The sequence below is a fragment of the Coffea eugenioides genome, chromosome 3 (genome assembly GCF_003713205.1).
Source record: "Coffea eugenioides isolate CCC68of chromosome 3, Ceug_1.0, whole genome shotgun sequence".
Taxonomy (NCBI): domain Eukaryota; kingdom Viridiplantae; phylum Streptophyta; class Magnoliopsida; order Gentianales; family Rubiaceae; genus Coffea; species Coffea eugenioides.
This window is the reverse complement of record NC_040037.1, coordinates 16,529,046-16,548,215: the sequence shown is the minus strand read 5'-3', so window position 1 is coordinate 16,548,215 and position 19,170 is coordinate 16,529,046. Positions and strand designations below refer to the sequence as shown.

Below are 19,170 nucleotides of genomic sequence, written 5' to 3'. Positions count from 1 at the left end.
ATTGGTCGAACAACTACCGAACCTTGAAGTCCTCAAATTAAGAGGCCGGGCAATGGACGGCCAAAAGTGGGAGCTGATGGAAGGAGGATTCCTTAAACTCAGGGTCTTGACTTTGGAAGATGTAGTGATTGTTGAGTGGACAGAGGCTGACCCTGACAGTGATGATTACTTCCCGTGTCTTCGGCAATTAACTCTTAAAAGAATTTATAATTTGGAAACGATGCCTGCTTGCAGTAGAAAAAAAAATTAACATTTACGTGGGGGCAATACGCTTGTCATCATATACCCAAGTAATTATGTTACTCATACATTGCTTAAGAAACCGTATTGAAATGTAAAAACTTCATTGTCACTTAATTACTAAGTTGAGGTTAATTTGGAAAAAGCAAATGATATTTGGACTTCAGAAAAGCTTTAGGTACTCCACACTTGTCCCTTTTTTTGGTTGAAGATGACATAAAGATCCAAAGCTTATGTTCTATAATAACTTGAATACCAAAATTACCTCGAGGGCATAGTACTAGTAGTGCCCTTATTTAAATGTTAAATCAAACAACGAATTATTCACCTTGTATAAAATTATGGGGGAATTATGTGAATAAATACGAAAATCATGAGGGGGTAAAATAGATATTTATGCAAATCATAAGAGAGTTAAGTGAATAGTGTAATTTTATCATACACACTTTTAAAGCAAGTGTGGTCTAATCGCTGTAACTGATTATACATTTCGTCCATTTTCCGCTTTATATAAAATCATAGGGGGTTACGTGACTATTTTGATACCTTAGATGGATTATCTGACATTGTGCAAAACTATAGGGGAGTCATATGTAATTTACCCTATAATTTGCTAAATAACTCAAACTCTTGGTTTTCAAAAGTGCAGTTTATCTACTTTTCTTTATCATATGTTCTTGCATCAGGGGAGTTATATCTAATTTATCCTACAATTTGCTAAATAACTCGAACTCTTGGTCTTCAGAAGTGCGAGTTTATCAAGTTTTCTTTTTCATATGTTCTAGCATCAGGATAGTTCGAATTTGATGGATTTATATATAGACATAATTCATTGTCACTTAATTTGTGTACATTTTCCGTAACTATGATAATACATTGTTTGGAAATAAATCCCCAGCATAACTGAGAAGCCAATATAATAGTGCATAATAGCACATTAATCATAACTTTACATTAAAAGTGTGTGGAGTTATAAAGAAAAATTTAATTTAAGAAAAATTGTGTGGAAATCCATAACTTTACGTTAAAATATAAGCATATTAACGAAATCAGTTTTGTGACGTCGGAAAAGGTGAGATCTGTTTCTATAAAAGGTGAGATTCCTGTAAACTTGCAAATTGTACATATCTAAATACCCTACTACTCAACCACTGGGCCAATGGCCAGTGACCACCAGGGAGGGGTTTAAGTCCCTCCTTAGGCTATCGGTGAGGGTTCGAACTTCACTTGCAGCGAAAAAAATCTAAGAGTTATGCCATAGCACTCTCTTGATCTAGTTGGATCTGTATACCTACTAGCCCCTACAACAGCCTTCTTAGGCTCCCTAGATTAAGATAGAATAGGTTATACAAATGTATCATTGCTGACAAAAAAAATATAAAAAAATACCCTACTACTCAACAACAACAACCAATTAACAGGTCAAATTCCAGCAGAAATTCATGTGATATAAAGTTAGTCAAGAAAATTAATATTAGAATCGATGGAGATCTAATGCAGAGGATGGTAAAGTGGCCTGATGGTTATGTATAACTTTTAAAGGTGTAGGTGGGTTATGTATATTAAAAAAATCTATAAGGTACAAAAGTGTAATTTGCCCTATATATATATTAAAATTATTTTAACAAGGAAGAAGTAGGAATTTTATTTTCAAAAGCTGAGAGGAGGAAGGAGAATTAGATTCCAAGACTTTTATATCTTAGAATTTCAAGGTTAGCTAATAAAATCATTTTAGGCTTTTAATATAAATAATTTTAACATTTTAACTAATTCCAACGCAGAGGATAGAGTTTTATTTTAACATTTGTTTGGATAGAGTGTTATTTGAAATATTATTTGGAATAATTACTGTAGCACTTACTCAAATCAAAGATTCCATCAAACTAAAATCTCTATTGAAGTCATTTTACTATTTTCTTTTGAAAATAAAAACTAGCTATTGACTTTTGGATTATAAGATTGATTTTTGAAGCATGCATATTGAACAACAATGCTTGAATTTTCAACAAAAAAGAAAAAAAAACAACGAAATAAAACTAACGTAGATGACTAATTATAAATTGTCATTCTCTTTTTCCCTTTCACTTAAAAATGAAAGAAACTATTTTTGCGATAACAAAAATTTCTGTTCGACTTTAATTTTTTCCTTCCTTTTTTTTTGGCCCTTATATGCTCTTTTTCTCTTGAAAATTCCAAGAAAGTCTTACCTTATGGAAAGCGAAATTTTTTTAAATTTTTGTTTTTTAAAAAGAAGGGGTCTAGGTGTAGGGTCCCTTTCTTAGTCGACAATGCCGACACTGGTGCTTTTTACCTACGAAATGAGAGTGAAATAATTCATTCAAAAACCATAAAGTAATGAATTAAAAAATTCTTTGCTTTTTCTCGTGATTCCAGCACTGTCACCACCATGATTGTTTGCTGAATAATTGAATATTCCACAAGAAAAATACTTGCTAGGCGAGATTTGTTAATATTTCTCCTTATGCTACACTAAAAATTTGAGAGTGAAATTGAGGAAGTGCCTTGCATTATGAGAGCTGGAGATGACCTCCACTTGCATAGAACCGATCTAATTGAGCTCATATGTAAGTAGATATTAATTATAATATTTTCCTTGAAGGAATTTAAAATAGATGATCAGTGTTAATGTTAAAAAGTATGTCTACATATCATAAGGTTTAGGAGTATTTTTTTTAATCAAACTACTTGATTTGATACTTTGATCAAACAACTTGAGCTCAGTCAGCCAATATTGAGACAGTTTCGCTGCTAAAATGCTGCTAAAATGCTGGTTTCCGAGAGATTCGTTTGCAGTCTTACCTAAGAGATAAATACAACACTATAAATACCTTATTAATTCATTAGCTGTGTATAATATTATTAAATTTAACCACAAGAGAATATGAAAATGTTCTTGCGACATATATCAATTAGCCCAAAATTGTTCAGGTCCCCGAAAATCTGAATATAGTTGCTCACGCATATTAAAAATGGAGCAGGTTAGAATCATAAGGCTACAGATCGGCTACACATTGTGGATGAAATCTTCTCCCATCTAAAACATTGCCCCTTAAAAGGCTAAAGCTTGAATTAAGGAACAGGAAAAGGGACCGTCCAGTGGCCATTCTTGACCAGAACACTATCCTGGTCTCCGTCAATCTATCGAATTCTGCACATGAATGTGGAAGAAAGACTAATGTTAAGAGTTGAATTGATTTTCAATAGCTGTAACAGTATATTATTGTATTAGCATGCATTTCGGTTCTGACTCTTGAGACTTCTGACACTAAGTGCGTTTGATAAAATTGAAATATAAAATTATTAAATTATTAAGTATTAAATCTGATACATTTGAATGTATATCATATTAAGTGATAAATAAATAATTTATTACTTATTTTTTATAATATATTTGCCAATAAAATTTAGTACTATTTAATTAATTCAGATGTTTAATTTTTTATTATCAAATATGTTTGAACATGTTAAAATCTGAATCTATTAAATTTAAGTATTAAATTGAATTATTAAACAGGACCAAAATCTCAATCAACTCGTGGAAGTTTTCAACGTAAATAATAAGAATTGATATCAAACATTTAAAAATATGGGTATGCCTTAGCCATGAACCCCTGTGTTAAAAAGCAAGGAAAGGGAGGGTTCTCTGGCCGTGCTTGACCCGAAGAACAGCCAGTCCCCTTCTCTCATTTTCCAATGGACACCCTCAATGTTGAAGAAAGAGTAATGAGAAGACTTTCAATTAATTTCCAATGGCTCAAGTAACACTGAAATGGGCAAATACTTGTGTCTGGATAGGAGATTATTTCGGATGATTTTTTTTAAAATATTGTATCAGTTTTTTTATATAATATATATGAAATAAAAAGATAATTAAAAAATATGTTTATGATACAAGTAAATAAATTAGTATAAATAATTAGTGCGCAATTAAGTCCTGACTCTTGAAAAGAAGTACTGCTGCTAATTAGTAGAATTCTTTACTTCTTTAATCCAATCATTTTCTTTGACCATTGTATATTGGTAACATTAATGCACTCATTAATTTTGAACGTTATCATTTTACTCTTTATAGTTATTATCTTAGTGTTTATATTTATTATGATTAGGACTGTCAATGGGGTTAGGTCACCTGACCTCGGCTGGTTCGGCCCACAAAAAATCCGATGAACTCGACCTTTCACTGAGCCGATTTGAATTTGACCCTAAAAATTGCACCAGAATTAAATATGAGCCGAGTTTAGACCTCATTAGGCTCAAATCCAACATAGTCCAGCCCTTAAATTAGCTATATATATAATATAATTATATATCCAAAAATATTATTACTAAATATTAAATATATACAAATTACAAAACACAAAAATACATTTGAAGACTTCTCTACTAACTTTCTTGAGAGCCGATATTGAATAGTTGCCGTGAACTAAGTCATAACGGTTTCTTATTGTTTGAGTAAATTTTTTGGTTGAATTTAATTTTTGGTCTAGTAACTAAAATCATCAAAGCATGTTTGGATTTAAGTTACAGAGGTATGAAGAAGTTCCAACTTTTGAAAATGTATTGGCTTATGACCGCATAATTTATTACTATTTTTCATATACTTTGAAGGAATTAGATATAAATATTGTTGAAAAATTCTTGATTTATGTACTTTTTAAGAACTATTACTTGTTCATGTTTAGTTTTAATGTTATAGTCCTGTGAATATTAAATTAGTTTTACAACTCAATAGTTTTGGTAATTATATAAGAAAATTGAGGAGCAATAATTGAATTTGAACTTCGCCTGAATAAGGCTCAAAATCGGAATATTCTATGAGTTGAGTATAATCATCACATTTATTAACCCGAAGTTTGAAAGTATTACAAATTAAATGAGTTGAATCTGAACCTATGAAAACCCGACTCATATGGCTTGATTGACAAGCCTAATTATGATAATACATATATTTTATAATACAATTGATGCTAGTAATTGTAGAAATCTCAAATTCTCCAAAATTTCAAGGGTTAAAGCCCTTAAATTTTTTTCCTTCAACTCTTTACTTTGTTGGTCACGGTTATTAATCTCCCAGATCAATGGTCATGATTAATAGAAGGGAATTAGGAGAGAAAGTGGTCAAATTTTTATTGATTTGCTCAAGAAAGAAAACAATTGAAGAAAATTGGAGAGCTAGCTTGAAGATTCATGCTAAAAGAAAAATATGAAAAGAAAAACCAAATAAATCTATATTTGTACTTGTATCCATACTCTCTATAAAAGTCTCTTGGATCATTTATATTTTAATGTTTCTTTATTTTTTGATCTTCGTCAAATTCCCACATTAAATAAGATAACGTTTAACTGTAATGTTTAGTAATTGAAATACTCACTTTTTTCAAATAATATTTCGCTTGCATCATAAATATATTTTTCAATTCACTTTTTTATATTTCTAATCACGTTTTTATCTTACATACATAACATCATAAAAAATATTATAGTAATTATTCCAAATAATATTTCAAATAATACTCTATTCATATTTCAAAATACATGGATGAATTAAAATACTCAACCCTTACTCCACATCTGCTATCAAAACAAGGCTTCTTAATTAGGAAGTTTAACAAATTAAACTGTGGATAGTCGATTTTTTTCCTACTCACTGATTGCCTCATGACAAGAAGTGGAATTATTGCAAAAACAGAGGCTTACAGTAATTGGAGAAGGGGCAGGAACGGTTACCGTTATTCTAGGTTCATGGTTAAGATTTGATAAAAAAAAATATAAGGTTCAGATTGTATCTTATATATTATTTTTCACACCATATGTAAGATTTATAAAATTTTATTCTATAATTACATGTTATTGAAAATAAGTTACACCTTGTTCATACAGAGTTACACGTTGTGCATTTTACACAAAACCTTCACGCCCTGCCCCCTGTCTGTGGAGTAAAACAAGTCTGAATTGAGCAATTGGTTAATTTTTTACGCTTTTTCAGTATAGGTGCAGGGACCTTTGCTAATGGAAAATACCAGAGTGGTCCTTCTCAACTCCAATATGAGTATGAAATAGTCCAAAAATAATAAACTTGTCAATGAAAACTTCTTTAATCTACTAAACACAAGATGACTTTATGATAATTCCAACATTTTCTCTTTTGCCTTGCTGATCTTTTGTTTCTTACTCTGTTTGTTTGTTAAACAATTGAGTATCTAATTTCTTTTCTTCACTACCCTACAAAAAATAATAATATAAAATAAAATGAAAGAAGAGTAAATTTGAGGGAAGAAAGACTTGTTGGCCCTGGGGTGAGATTTGTTTCTCCTTTACCTGTACTAATATTTGAGAGTGACATTGAGGAAAATCCCTGCATAAGAGTAGACAAGTATTTGAGGATGAGATCCTTCAAATTTTTTCAGAGTTGCAAAAAAGGCCATCCATGTTGAAAGAGTACAAAATTAATGTGTTTGTAATACAACATTGGTTATCGAAATGACCCCAATAGAAAATGTTTCAAGAATGCATTTTTTCTGTGAGCTGAAAAGAAGTACTACTACTGATTAGTAGAAATTTTCACTTCTTTAATCCAATCATCTTCTTTGACCGTTGTAGGTAACATTAATGCACTCCGGGAACATTAATTTTGTAAGTTATCATTTTACTGTTTATATTTATTATCTTAGAGTTTACATTTATTATTTTAATGCATATATTTTATGATATAATTGACACTAGTAATTGTAGAAATCCCAAATTCTCTGCTTCCACAATATCAAGGGTTGAAGAAGCCCTCAATTTTTGTTTCTCATAGTTTTTACTTTGTTGGTCATGGTTATTAATCCCCAAGATCAATGGTCATGATTATTAAAACGAGATAATTAGAAGAGAAAGTGATCAAATTTAGTGGTTTGCTCAAGAAAGAAAGCAATGGAAGAAAATTAGAGAGCTAGTAGCTTGAAGGTTCATTATATTTTGGTCATTTATATTGTGACGTCTCTTGGATCATTTATATTTTGATGTCTCTTTGTTTTCTGTTCTTCCTAATTATAAAGTCTAACATTATTAAACTGTGGATGCTTGAAGCAAAAAAAAAAAAAAAAACATATTAAAACAGTGACGCGCATTGTGTGGGAATGGAATATAATCATTCCCAATAATTCTATGAAATCGGACCCACTACTTTATTGAGGCAATAATCGGACCCCCAGCTGCTCCTCTGGACCCACTACTTTATTGAGGCAATAATCAAAAGTGTCTTAAATCACCCTAACCACTGCAGTTATTATCTTAAAACATCAAATTTCCCTAAAAAAATGTTGATGTTTATCAATTTCCTCCATTTGTAATTAGTTCAAGGTAAATTTGGATTTTGGGTGCCTAGCTCCAATTCCGCCTAGTTGAATACTCCCTCCCTTTTTTTATAACTGACGTTTAAGATTTTGCACATCAATTAAGAAAAGTTTTTCATTGCTTAAATCTATACACTACTTTCCTTTTGTACCCTCATTAATTGTCCAATTCACTCATGTTTTCTCTCACTAGAGTATTAAATAGTGCTGTTTTACTAGGCCAAAAGCAATGCAAACTAACTAATTAAGAACCCTGTATTGGAAAAGAGAGATAAAAGGGTAAAATTGTGAAAAAATAATTAATGCTGCATGGGGATAGTAAAACGACAGATAAAAGTACTTAAGAGCAAATTTCTTAAACGTCAGTTATAAAAAAAGGAGGGAGTAATTGATTATCATTGCCTGGGGTCCACCTTGATGCCAATTCCACCTAGTTGAATGGTTGGTTGTCTCAATACTCTTCCTCTTCACCTTCTCACCAGAAACAAATAAGCAATTTTCAGGAAAGAAATACTTTGCTAGCTCTGCAGTTAGTGAGATTTGTTTCTCTCTTAAAATTTGAGAGTGAAACTGACGAAAATCCCTCCATAAGAGATCGAGATGGCCTCCACTTGCAGCATCGATCGTGTCTTACTTGGTCTAGAGTCGCTCCGGAACAGCTCCGGAATATCCCTTCATCTTCTTTTCGATGTTCGTATTGCAATCAAACGCATGAAATTTCTCAAAACATTTCTTATGTGTGCTAGAAAGTGGAGCCAAAGCAATGATTTGTACTTGCAATCTGACAATGTTGTGAAGAGGGTAAGTCTTCCAGCTTTCTTATCTTGTATCGAAGATACCTTTCACAAATATGAGGAGGATATTCACTCTCTTTCCCGTGATAAGATATATGTAGTGTTCCGCGAAATTCAGAAAGAGATCATATCACTCAAGCAAGAAATCATCCAAATTTACTTTGCTTTGGCAACTTTGGCAAGCAACAGGTCATTTCAATCAAATTCTTGTATGACAGATGATGAACTGTTGGAATTCATAGACCTCATCCTCCAAAATCTAGCAGCATTGAGAAATCTCGATATGAATTGGCAAATTACTAAATACTCTATTTGTGCTGCTTTGAGTGCTCAAGTCCAAGATCTTGAAGCAAAGCTGACATTCTTGAAAAGCTTCATTCCCTTTGCCAAAATGCGAGGAACGGCAGATATTCCTGCCTTGCTATTGGCTCACTTTGAAGTGGTGGCTTTGACCGCAGCAGGCCTCTCTTACATGTGGTCCTTTTGGAATGATTTTGAGGCAAAGCACAATCCTGAGTTCTACGGCAGAAGTATTTGCAGCTTCAAACTCCTCATCATCATAGTTGTTGATTTTCATGTCTACGAGATTTATAAGGAAGTACTTGCAGCTTCAAACTCCTCAGCATCATTACATACAGCAGTGATGGATGAGCGGATATTGAACAACTTCAACGATTCTCTGATAGGACGTCTCTGGGAGTTGTTATGCTGCAGCTCTAGCTCTGTGGATTCTATGAAAGATGAAATGCAAACACTCTATGCAGAACTGAGGTTTTTGAGAAGCATTTTAAGGGAGCATCATAAGATGATGGATGAACAAAATGAAAAAATTGGAGTTCTCCTTGGTGAGGCAGGCATTATACTATTCTCGCCCACTCTGAGCAGAGTGATAGCAGGAGAAGTTAGCTTCTCAGGATCCACCCAGGTTCTTGATTTTCGTCATATGCTGGCCAATATCAAGCATTTTAAGGATCAGATCAGTGGCTCAAGTACTATAGAGAGTCTTCCTAATTCCTCTCATAGCTTAAGAGCACCAGAAGTTAGCCAGACTTCCAGCCGCATGCTATCAAAGGGTGAAATGCCAATAGACCATGAAGTCATGGTTGGTCTTGATGATGGGGCAGAAAAAGGAATTGAACCACTTATCAAGGATTTTGAGGAGAAGCTCAGTGTCTCAAGTACTATAAAGAGTCTTCCTAATTCCTCTCATAGCTTAAGAGCACCAGAAGTTAGCCAGACTTCCAGCCGCATGCTATCAAAAGGTAAAATGCCAATAGCTCGTGAAATCATGGTTGGTCTTGATGATGAGGCAGCAAAAGTAATTGAACGACTTGTAAGCGGACCAGAACATGTGGAAATTGTTCCCATTGTGGGAATGGCTGGGCTTGGTAAAACAACTTTAGCCAAAAAGGTTTACAATGATAATTCAATTATCTATAACTTCCACATTCGCCTTTGGTGCACTGTTTCTCAGGAATATAACAAGAAAAGCTTGTTAACACAAATTTTGTGCTCTGATGGAAAACACTCTAGGATGGATGACTTGAATGAAGATAACTTGCTTCAAAAGCTCCGTCAAAGGCTATTGCAGAATCGGTATCTTGTTGTTTTTGATGATGTCTGGGACATTGAGGTATGGAATGAGCTGAGAAATGCATTCCCCAATGACAAAAACCAAAGTAGAATCATCTTTACGAGTCGATCTTCTAATGTAGCTTCACAGGTTCAATATGGTGGAGAACCTCACAAAATTCGCTGCCTTACTGTCGAAGAGAGTTTCGAATTGCTGCAGAAGAAGGTGTTTGGAGAAGAAGAAGAATGTCCTCAAGCATTGCATGAATTGGGAATGGAGATTGCTGAAAAGTGCTGGGGGTTGCCACTTGCACTTGTTGTTGTAGCTGGAGTCCTAGCAACTATAGAGCATGATATTTTGCTTTGGGAAAAGTTTGCTGAAAGTTTAACTTCAACCATGGTGTCTGGTACAGACCAGTGGAAGAAGTCCTTGGAGCTCAGTTATGAGCATCTACCATATCACTTGAAGGCATGCTTGCTGTATTTTGCTGCATTTCGAGAAGATGAAAAAATTGGTGCCAAGAGTTTGATGCGTCTATGGATTGCAGAAGGGTTTGTGGAAATAATTGAAGGAAAGAGATCAGAGGACACTGCAGAAGAATATTTGATGGACCTAATTGGCCGAAACCTGGTCATGGTAAGTAAAAGCAGATCCATTGGTGGAGTCAAAACTTGTTACTTTCACGATTTGATATTTGAGTTCTGTAAGGGCGAGGCGAAAGAAAAGAAATTTCTTCAGGTCCTGCGAGGATATGATGAGCTTTCTACCTTTAATGAGCCTCCCAACCTACCTCGGTTGTCCATTCGCTCCAGTGGAGAAGATTTTATAAAGTCAAGGCTATTTTGTCCGCATTTAGCCAGTCTGCTATTCTTTGATGCTACTCCAGGATATCATAAGTTTGAGTTGTTTAATATCTCCTTCCTTTTTTGCATCTACAAACGTCTTGAAGTTTTGAATTTAGAGGGCATTAACCTAAGGCTGAAGGAGCTTCCAGCTGAAGTCGAATCACTTCTTTGTTTGAGGTACTTAGCCCTTACAGCTTTGTTGATGAGATGCATTCCATCCTCTATCGCCAAGCTCTCACATTTGGAAACCTTTTGTCTAAATTCTAAAGAGAAGGTTTCATTGCGAGATAGCATCTGGAACATGAAGAAGTTGAGGCATGTGTATGTTAGGGGTGGCGTCGTTATTCGTCTGCCTTCCAATGACAACGTTGTTGAAAACCTCTCCACTTTACCCAATTTAGACACACTCTCTTGTTTGTGTCTTTGTGAAGAGGGAGAGAGCTCTTCCTCCCTCTTCATCTCTGTGAAGAGGGAGAGAGCTCTTCCTCCCTCTTCATCTCTTCCTCCCTTTATGAAGAGGGAGAGAACTTATTGAGAAGGATTCCCAACGTTCGCCGACTTAAAATTTCCGATAGTCGGACTGGAAATGGAGTGTTGAACATGAGTCGACTAAAATGCCTAGAATCACTCACCTGGTCGGGCAATTACTCCTCAGGTTCATGGGAACATGTTGAGCCTCCCTTTCCCATGAATTTGAAGAAGTTGAGTCTCGGCAATCTGGGTCTTCCCTGTAGTAAAATGTCATTGATTGAACGACTACCCAATCTTGAAGTCCTCAAATTAAGAGACCGGGTAATGGAGGGCCAAAGATGGGAGCTGATGGAAGGAGGATTCCCTAAACTCAGGGTCTTGACGTTGGAAGAAGTAGAGGTTGCGGAGTGGATAGAGACAGACCCTAACAGTGATAATTACTTCCCGTGCCTTCAGCAATTAAAACTCCAACTAATTTCTAAATTGAAAATGATGCCTGCTTGTTTAGGGAGTATATCAACTCTTGAAACAATTAATGTGAGTTATTGCGGAGATGGCGTCAAATCTTTTGTACGGGAAATTGAAGAAGCACAGGAAGATAATTATGGAGATGGGAATCTGAAGATCATAATCATAGATTGAAGGGCATCAGCTGGTGCAATATCTGGTAATTTTTTTTTTTTTTGTCATCACCATCAATTGGCTTGTAGAAATAATCATGCTTTTTATTTTTAAACAAGTTTAATTTATATTTACCATTTGGTAGCTTTTTTGTACTTCAGTTGCCTGTAATGCATGCACAAGCACATTGAAATTGATGAACAAACAACTAATTATTGCTCTATTTTTTTTTCTTAATGATATCATCAGGGAGTGCATGCTACGGTGGTTTTTCCTCTTGTGATTGTAATTGGTGGTCTGGCTTTCTTTGGTGCTTTTGTGGAAGATTGAGGTAAAAGTTGGAAAGGATCGATGGCTCTTTTCTTGTCAAGATATGTGGAAACAATCAATGAGATTATTCAGATATTTTGCTGTTGGCCTATTTTGTGTAATTTCGTTTTGCTGAATTTAATGATGGTTTTGTGCTATTTCTTTTCAAACATGTGTCAATTTGCCGTCAAGGAACTTTGCTATTTTTTTTTTCCTATTTGAGGTTCAAACTCCATCATTTTGGATAGAATTGATTAACAATTTATGTTTGAGCTCATGATTCTTGGAAGAATATGATAGCCCAATTTGGAAACCTCTATGATCATTTCTTTTCTGCTCAAAACAGGTTTACGGTAAAAATTGCAATGGGGATTGCAAAAGGCATTACGTGGCCTGATCAGGATAGAATTGGTTGAAGATATATGCTCAATCTTAGGTTTGGATTTAGGATATCCAACTTTGAGATTTGCTAAATTTTCAGAATCACACATTTTACTTCTTCAAGTAGGAGAATTTTTGCAAAGAATGGAGTATGGGACTTGAGTTCCTTTAAGAAGGATGTCTGCAACTTGGTTTTTCTGCTGCTTGAGCTAATTGCTCGAAAGGGCATTAGTGAAATAATTGATTCTTCAAAGAGCTTTAAATGTGATATGTTTGTATGAATAATTAATTTTCCATTTTTGAATTCCACACCATATGTTTTAGATGATATAGAGAGCTAGGGATAAAATACCCAAATTGGAGAGAAAACAAGTATAAATTTCACAATTGTACAATGGGTCAATGTCTTTATTTATACGCTATGTCAAGTGAGTACAATGAATTTTGGGCTAATTAATGTATAATCAAAAGAAAAAAAAATGAGATTTGGAGATTTTCATAGTTAAAAAAAAAAGAGAGCAGCAAACTAAATTCTTCGTGATGCGAAGAACCAAAAAAGTAATCTCACTCTTTCTAAATACATGAATGAAATTTAATTGGATAAAATTGGAATCACATCTTGCCAACATCGGGCGGAAACACATAAACGATTAAACGCTGAAACTACCAAGACAAACAGGAAATGGGGTTCTACGGCGTCCTAAAAAACTGGGCTCTTAGGGACGATGCCTAAGCCCACGTGCTCCTCTCAAGCTGACAAATAGACTCATTTAATGGTCAATTTAAATTTGACTAATCCTAACTCTTGTTAATAAATAAAAATACGTGTCATACATCTAGATGAATACTGCGGAAAATGGAGAGAGAATCAACTAGAGATGAACCAAGTCCCACTCTCGATTGGTTTTCAATTTTGGCGCTTTTGTATTTTGTGGATCTTTACAATACAAAATATGATTGCTTTTGGTCTGTGAAGGTATATTATTTAGAGTGAAATTGCTCTGGCAAGAATATAATTGTTTTGACAATATAGCTAACCATTTTCAATACTTTGCTACCAAGACGTACTATCGATAAGGTTTTGTTAAACACATGATTTATATGTTTTGTTGGAGGAGAAAATTGATAGCAATATGAAATTTAAATAGTTAAATTTCTATTATTTTTAATTAATTTTAAAAATTATCTTAGTACGTATCCCTAAAACAAATGCCCACTATGTGCAACGCTTATGCTCCTATGCTAATTTCATCAAAATAGATCTTATAAATTTTAGTTATAAACTTAACAATTTTCATTTGAAGTTTAAAAACACCATGTAAGATAATTTTTATAGGCTTTTCAACGGTGTTTTGTTATATATGCGACCAAAAGTATATTCATGACATCCTTCTTCAACGTTTTTACTCTAACCTAGTCTTTTTTTTCGAAGACAATAATTATTGTATAATCTATTCTATCCTAATCCTTTTTTGGTTTGAATTGTAAATTATTTGAGATAATTTTGTGAAAAAGTACTGTAGCATTTTTTTGATGTGATGTATGTGAGATAAAAATGTGATTAGAAAATGTGTTAATGATGCAAGCAAATTACTGTGTGTAAATAAGGTGTAAATAAAGTGAAATAGAAGACAATCCAAACATTTAGGGAGAGGCAAACGTAATCAGCCTTGAAGCAATCAATTGCTTCTGGAGAGAAAGGGGACTCAAGCATTGCAAATAGATTCAGGATCTTCTGATGAGAAACTCTCCCTGGCCTGAATTTGAAGGGAAAGGTGGGCATAAATGTGGGAGCACCGGAGTAGAGGAGGATACAAAATTTGCAGATCATGTCCCCTGGTGCGAAACCAAGCTCATCATGTCTCCTGGTGCTAAACTAGTACCTTTGTTTGGATTGCAGTTTTCTAAGAAAATATTTTTATATTTTTCGTAAATATATTTTTCAATTACTTTTTTATACATACATTAAATTACTATAATATATTTTTCAAGAAAAAACTCCAAAAAAATAGAAATCCGAACATAACTATTTCATATATTACAATTCTTTCAAGAGCATTTGATACACTAAACTTCTAGAGTAATTGGTACGCTAAAATTCTCATTATATAACAAGCCACATTATGATACATTTCAAATTCTCTAGAGGCAGAAAACTATGATGTGATTTGTCTACCACATATGGGGCAAAGTACAAATTAAAGAAAATGTCGGAAGAACCAGTCTTGGTTCCTCGTATGATAAAATAATTTCATTATTAGTTCCCCATATTGCATCTTTACCATACATGATTCTTTAAGGCATAAATAATTTAACTTTAGTCCTTTACCTTTTAAATTTTTAAATTCGGTCTCTTATCTTTATGAAATTTGCACTTCAAGTCCACTCCTCCAGCATCCAACACGCTTTTCAAGAGTATAATGTTAGAAATAAGAGGGATCAAATATGTCAAGAAAAATTAAGAATTGAAGATCTAAATGAGAAGTATCCAATTCGTAAGGAAGAAAATATTATCTAAAGTGAAACATACTAGGCTATAGTAAGACTAGCCAAGCCTACATAGGACTAAAAACTGCAACTCTGTTTGGATGGGAGTGTTTTTCAAATACAATAAAAATTTTTAAAAAGTACTCTAAAAGGTAATCTAAACATTAGTTTAATTTTTTTAAAATTTTAAAAAACATCTCAAAATATATTCTAGAAACTCTTCTACTCTTAAATATCCCAAAATATTTTTTGAAAATATCTCAAAATATAATCTAAAAACTCTGCTACAACAAAATTTTTCAAAAAATGCCCCCAAAATTTTTACTCGTACTCTATCCATCAATATGTGCTTTACCCTTTGCGCTTAGAATAAAGCTTGATAGTTGATACATGATTTGTATATATCTCAACTCGTTTATTGAAGTAAAGCTTTAACTTTCATTTTGTTATATACTAGTAATTATCGAGTATCTTCATTAACTCATTGTAAATATTTGAATGTAGATATTAAGAGAAAGTTGAAAACATATTTCACTTTTAGAGAAAATAAGGAATTTACTTTGCTACATTAGCCCAGTGAACTCAAAAAAGATTTTACAACATATGACCATCATTTTTTGGTGTATAAAATGTACAAACGAATATTTCTAGTTTAAAGTCTTCGTTTAAATAGAATTAATATTCTTATGGAAGAAATAGCAATAGAAGTTAGACATTCAAATTAGATAGAAGTGTATATTGTGAACAAGCATATTGATTTATAACATATTTGTGTTGGAAATTTTGCCTTAAATTTAAGTGTTCTTCATGCATTTTTCCTAACCTTCATTAATACATTCATTCCCTTTTAGATTCATTCTTAGATTCATGTACCTCTTGGATTCATTCCATTTTAGATTCATTCTTAGATTCATGTACCTCTCATGTACCTCTTGGAATTTACTAGTTCTTTCATATCACTTCTAAATTCATGTACTTGTAATAATGATGGTACATGCATCTATATTCTTGTGTTCCTATAAACAGAGGATTTGGATTTTCAATTTAGGAGTGAATTTCGTTTTTATTCTTCCTTTTTACATGTATTTTTATTCTTTTCGTCTTACACTTCGGAACTGAGTAATCCATTACAAGGTCAAAACCTTGATTTGCGAATACAAGCGATTGATGCTAGTTGTTGTTCTATCTTGTAGAGTGTCCACTTAGTGAACCACAATCTTCTCTACTAGTGAAGCCCAATAGAAGATGATTTGTAATTAAGGAGTCACAAAGATTTGCTAGATGAGGATGGGGTATAAAACTAATTTAAGGAGGAATCTATAGTCAAGTTACAGTGGAACTGCTTTCAATCTATCAACAAATTAGCTGCCATTTGTCAACATTCATGCCCAGAAATTAGAAAAGGGGGTGAATTCTCATTTCTAGTCCATACATAAATTGTGAAAATTGGAAGTCCAACCATAAAGTTCATTTGCAACATTGAACAAGCTATCAAACTAGCACATTTCCTTAGAATTGCTTACTCTTGCATAAATCACAGTATGTAATTTGCATAGAGTATGTTATGATATTTTGGCAAAGCACCTGTCACTAAAAACATGAAGAAATCTTTTGAAATATTCATAGCAGTGCAAAAGGGTAGAGGAGATGATTTGTTTCATTACTGGAATTAGACCCTTATAAAGTAGTCGTTTCATTGACAAATCTTGTAGCCAACCGCATTATCCTATTAAACCACTATTCTTCAAATGATGTCTTAGGCACAAGGGAGGCTTTGAGAACGGTAAAACTTAAAACAACGTGTAGCTTGGAGTAATCAATGCTCAATTGTTAATCGTGTGTTTGGAACTTGAACAATGGCTTTATGGTTTTGAGGAATTGTGTTGTCTGACTTTCGAGCAATGTTTTTAAACTCGGACCGGCCAGCGAACCGGAGATAGGGACGGTTTTTTTTTTTTTCTTTACTCTACAGTCTACACTGAAACTTAACTGAAACTTAACGGCTAATATACAATCTAATATATTATTATAACTTAAATCCCTAAAATACATTTACCAATATAACTTAAAATTAAATGTTTAAGTTGAGATAATAAGAATTGTGCTAGAAAGTTATACATGAAACCTGGCATGATAAATATAACTAAAATATCATAATTCATCGCAGGTTTTCATAAATTCATTACAAACATAAATAGATATAGTCCAAATGTTCATCAATTATCACAAACAAAAACACAAAAATAGATAAAATAAATGTTGACATTCTTTCACAATTCTCAAAAAGTCCATAACAGAGTTCAACTCATATTCAAAGCAAACAATTTGAATAACAAATTCCCATCATTGGCATGAGAAGGCAACAGCACCTCCTTCACAATTTCATCAATTTAACCTGAAAAATTAAAAAATTTATTACAAAAAATATAAATCTAATTTGTGGAACTAAAAAAAAGTCAAAAAATTTCTAAAAACAAAGATACAACCAAACACAAAAAGAATCAATTGCTACTAAACATTACTAATTAATTCGTTAAAGAACACTGATTCGAAGAAAATGACTCCTAAAAGTAGTGAATTTTTCTATATTCAACCGAAGAAGGAAATCAACTGTAAAAAATGCTATCATTTTTAAGTCATAAACAAATGCAGCTCTTACAAAAACTGAAATGTTTCTTCTTGAATAACATGTCTCTGGATACGTGGCAATGGGTAAAAAATGTCATGATTATTTCAAAGTCAGACATATCTCTGTATTTTCAAGAAAATTATTCGTTAATTAATATGAAATATTAATCCCAAATTATTAATAAATCTCTATTTTTATCCTCAAATTATAATAATTTTAATTTTAGAATAAACCCAATCAAGTACGGGTAAGGGCTAAATTCTTGGTTGCTATCAACAATTTGTAGCAACAAAAAATTTACACCCTCAAACTATGAATAATTTGATGAAACAATTGATCAATATAAGAATAGTAAGAAGAAACAATCGGCATCACAGAAATAATCCAACATACCTGTTCTATGAAAAACAATAAAAGGCAAAAATTAAACTTACCAAGATGGAAAAGCTCTGGAGTTTGGTCCACAGAAAATAGCGTGATGATCTTGTCTTGAATATTTGGATGTGAAAGGATTATGAAGAAAAAATTTAAAAAAAAATCAAGATGAGAACTGGAGGTGCCGAAAGGGAGAAACGGAGGAAGTGCAATTGAAATGAAATGAAATGTGCCTGTGCGTGCCGTCTGCACTTTTTTAATGCTAGGGTTTTTTTTATTTTATTTGATTTTAGTTTTTAGTTAAGTAAAATTTCACGCAACAGTAGCTTGTCCTTTGGCTGTGGTCCAGTGGTTTGCGTGCCTTATTTTGGTCTCGGTCACCAGTGTTCGAATCTCAGCAGCCTCCACTCTTGCTTATTATTTTGAATTTGAGGGAAAATCTAAGAACCGCCGGTTCGCGGTTTATGCGGGTTTTAACGGTTCGTATGGTTCGACCGGTTCATAGCGGTTTTTCATTACCTTCCGGGTTTGATATTAGACCGGACCGGACCGGCCGGTTCGCTTGCTTATTATTTTGAATTTGAGGGAAAATCTGAGAACCGCCGGTTCGCGGTTTATGCGGGTTTTAACGGTTCGTATGGTTCGACCGGTTCATAGCGGTTTTTCATTACCTTCCGGGTTTGATATTAGACCGGACCGGTGACATGGCCGGTTCGCGATCGAACCGGCCGGTCCGGTCCGGTTCTGAAAACATTGCTTTCGAGGATGAAACTTTTTATACGGAGGAGGGCAAAACGTAATTCCTAGCCCAAAGTGTTACTGTAATTTGGTCCTTAATCTATGGGACCTTCTGGGTATGCGGGCCCACATGTTTGTGATATGGTGGTGCATCTATGCAGCGCGTCTATACTCGAAAAAAAAAATAAAAAATTAATCTATTAGTTGGGTTATATTATCTAATAAGCTAGAAATTGAGGGACTTAATGGTAAACAGATCAAATTTTTTGCTCCCTTTTTTGGGCAAAAACACACTCCCCCTCCTCATTTGTTTGCTCCCCATTTTATGTTTTTTGCTTCCATTTTTTTC

The 19,170-nt window shown here is 33.5% G+C and overlaps 1 protein-coding gene across 1 annotated transcript in view; it reads left to right on the top strand.

The window, feature by feature from the left end:
• Positions 1-8,086: 8,086 nt before the first annotated feature.
• The window catches only part of LOC113764812 (putative late blight resistance protein homolog R1B-17), a 96,978-nt gene continuing 85,894 nt past the window's right edge, over positions 8,087-19,170 (top strand). The window contains exons 1-2 of the mRNA XM_027308815.1: positions 8,087-11,251; positions 11,308-11,338. Coding sequence (XP_027164616.1) covers positions 8,199-11,251; positions 11,308-11,338 — 3,084 coding nt within the window. The 5' untranslated portion in view covers positions 8,087-8,198. The remainder of the gene's footprint in view (positions 11,252-11,307; positions 11,339-19,170) is intronic.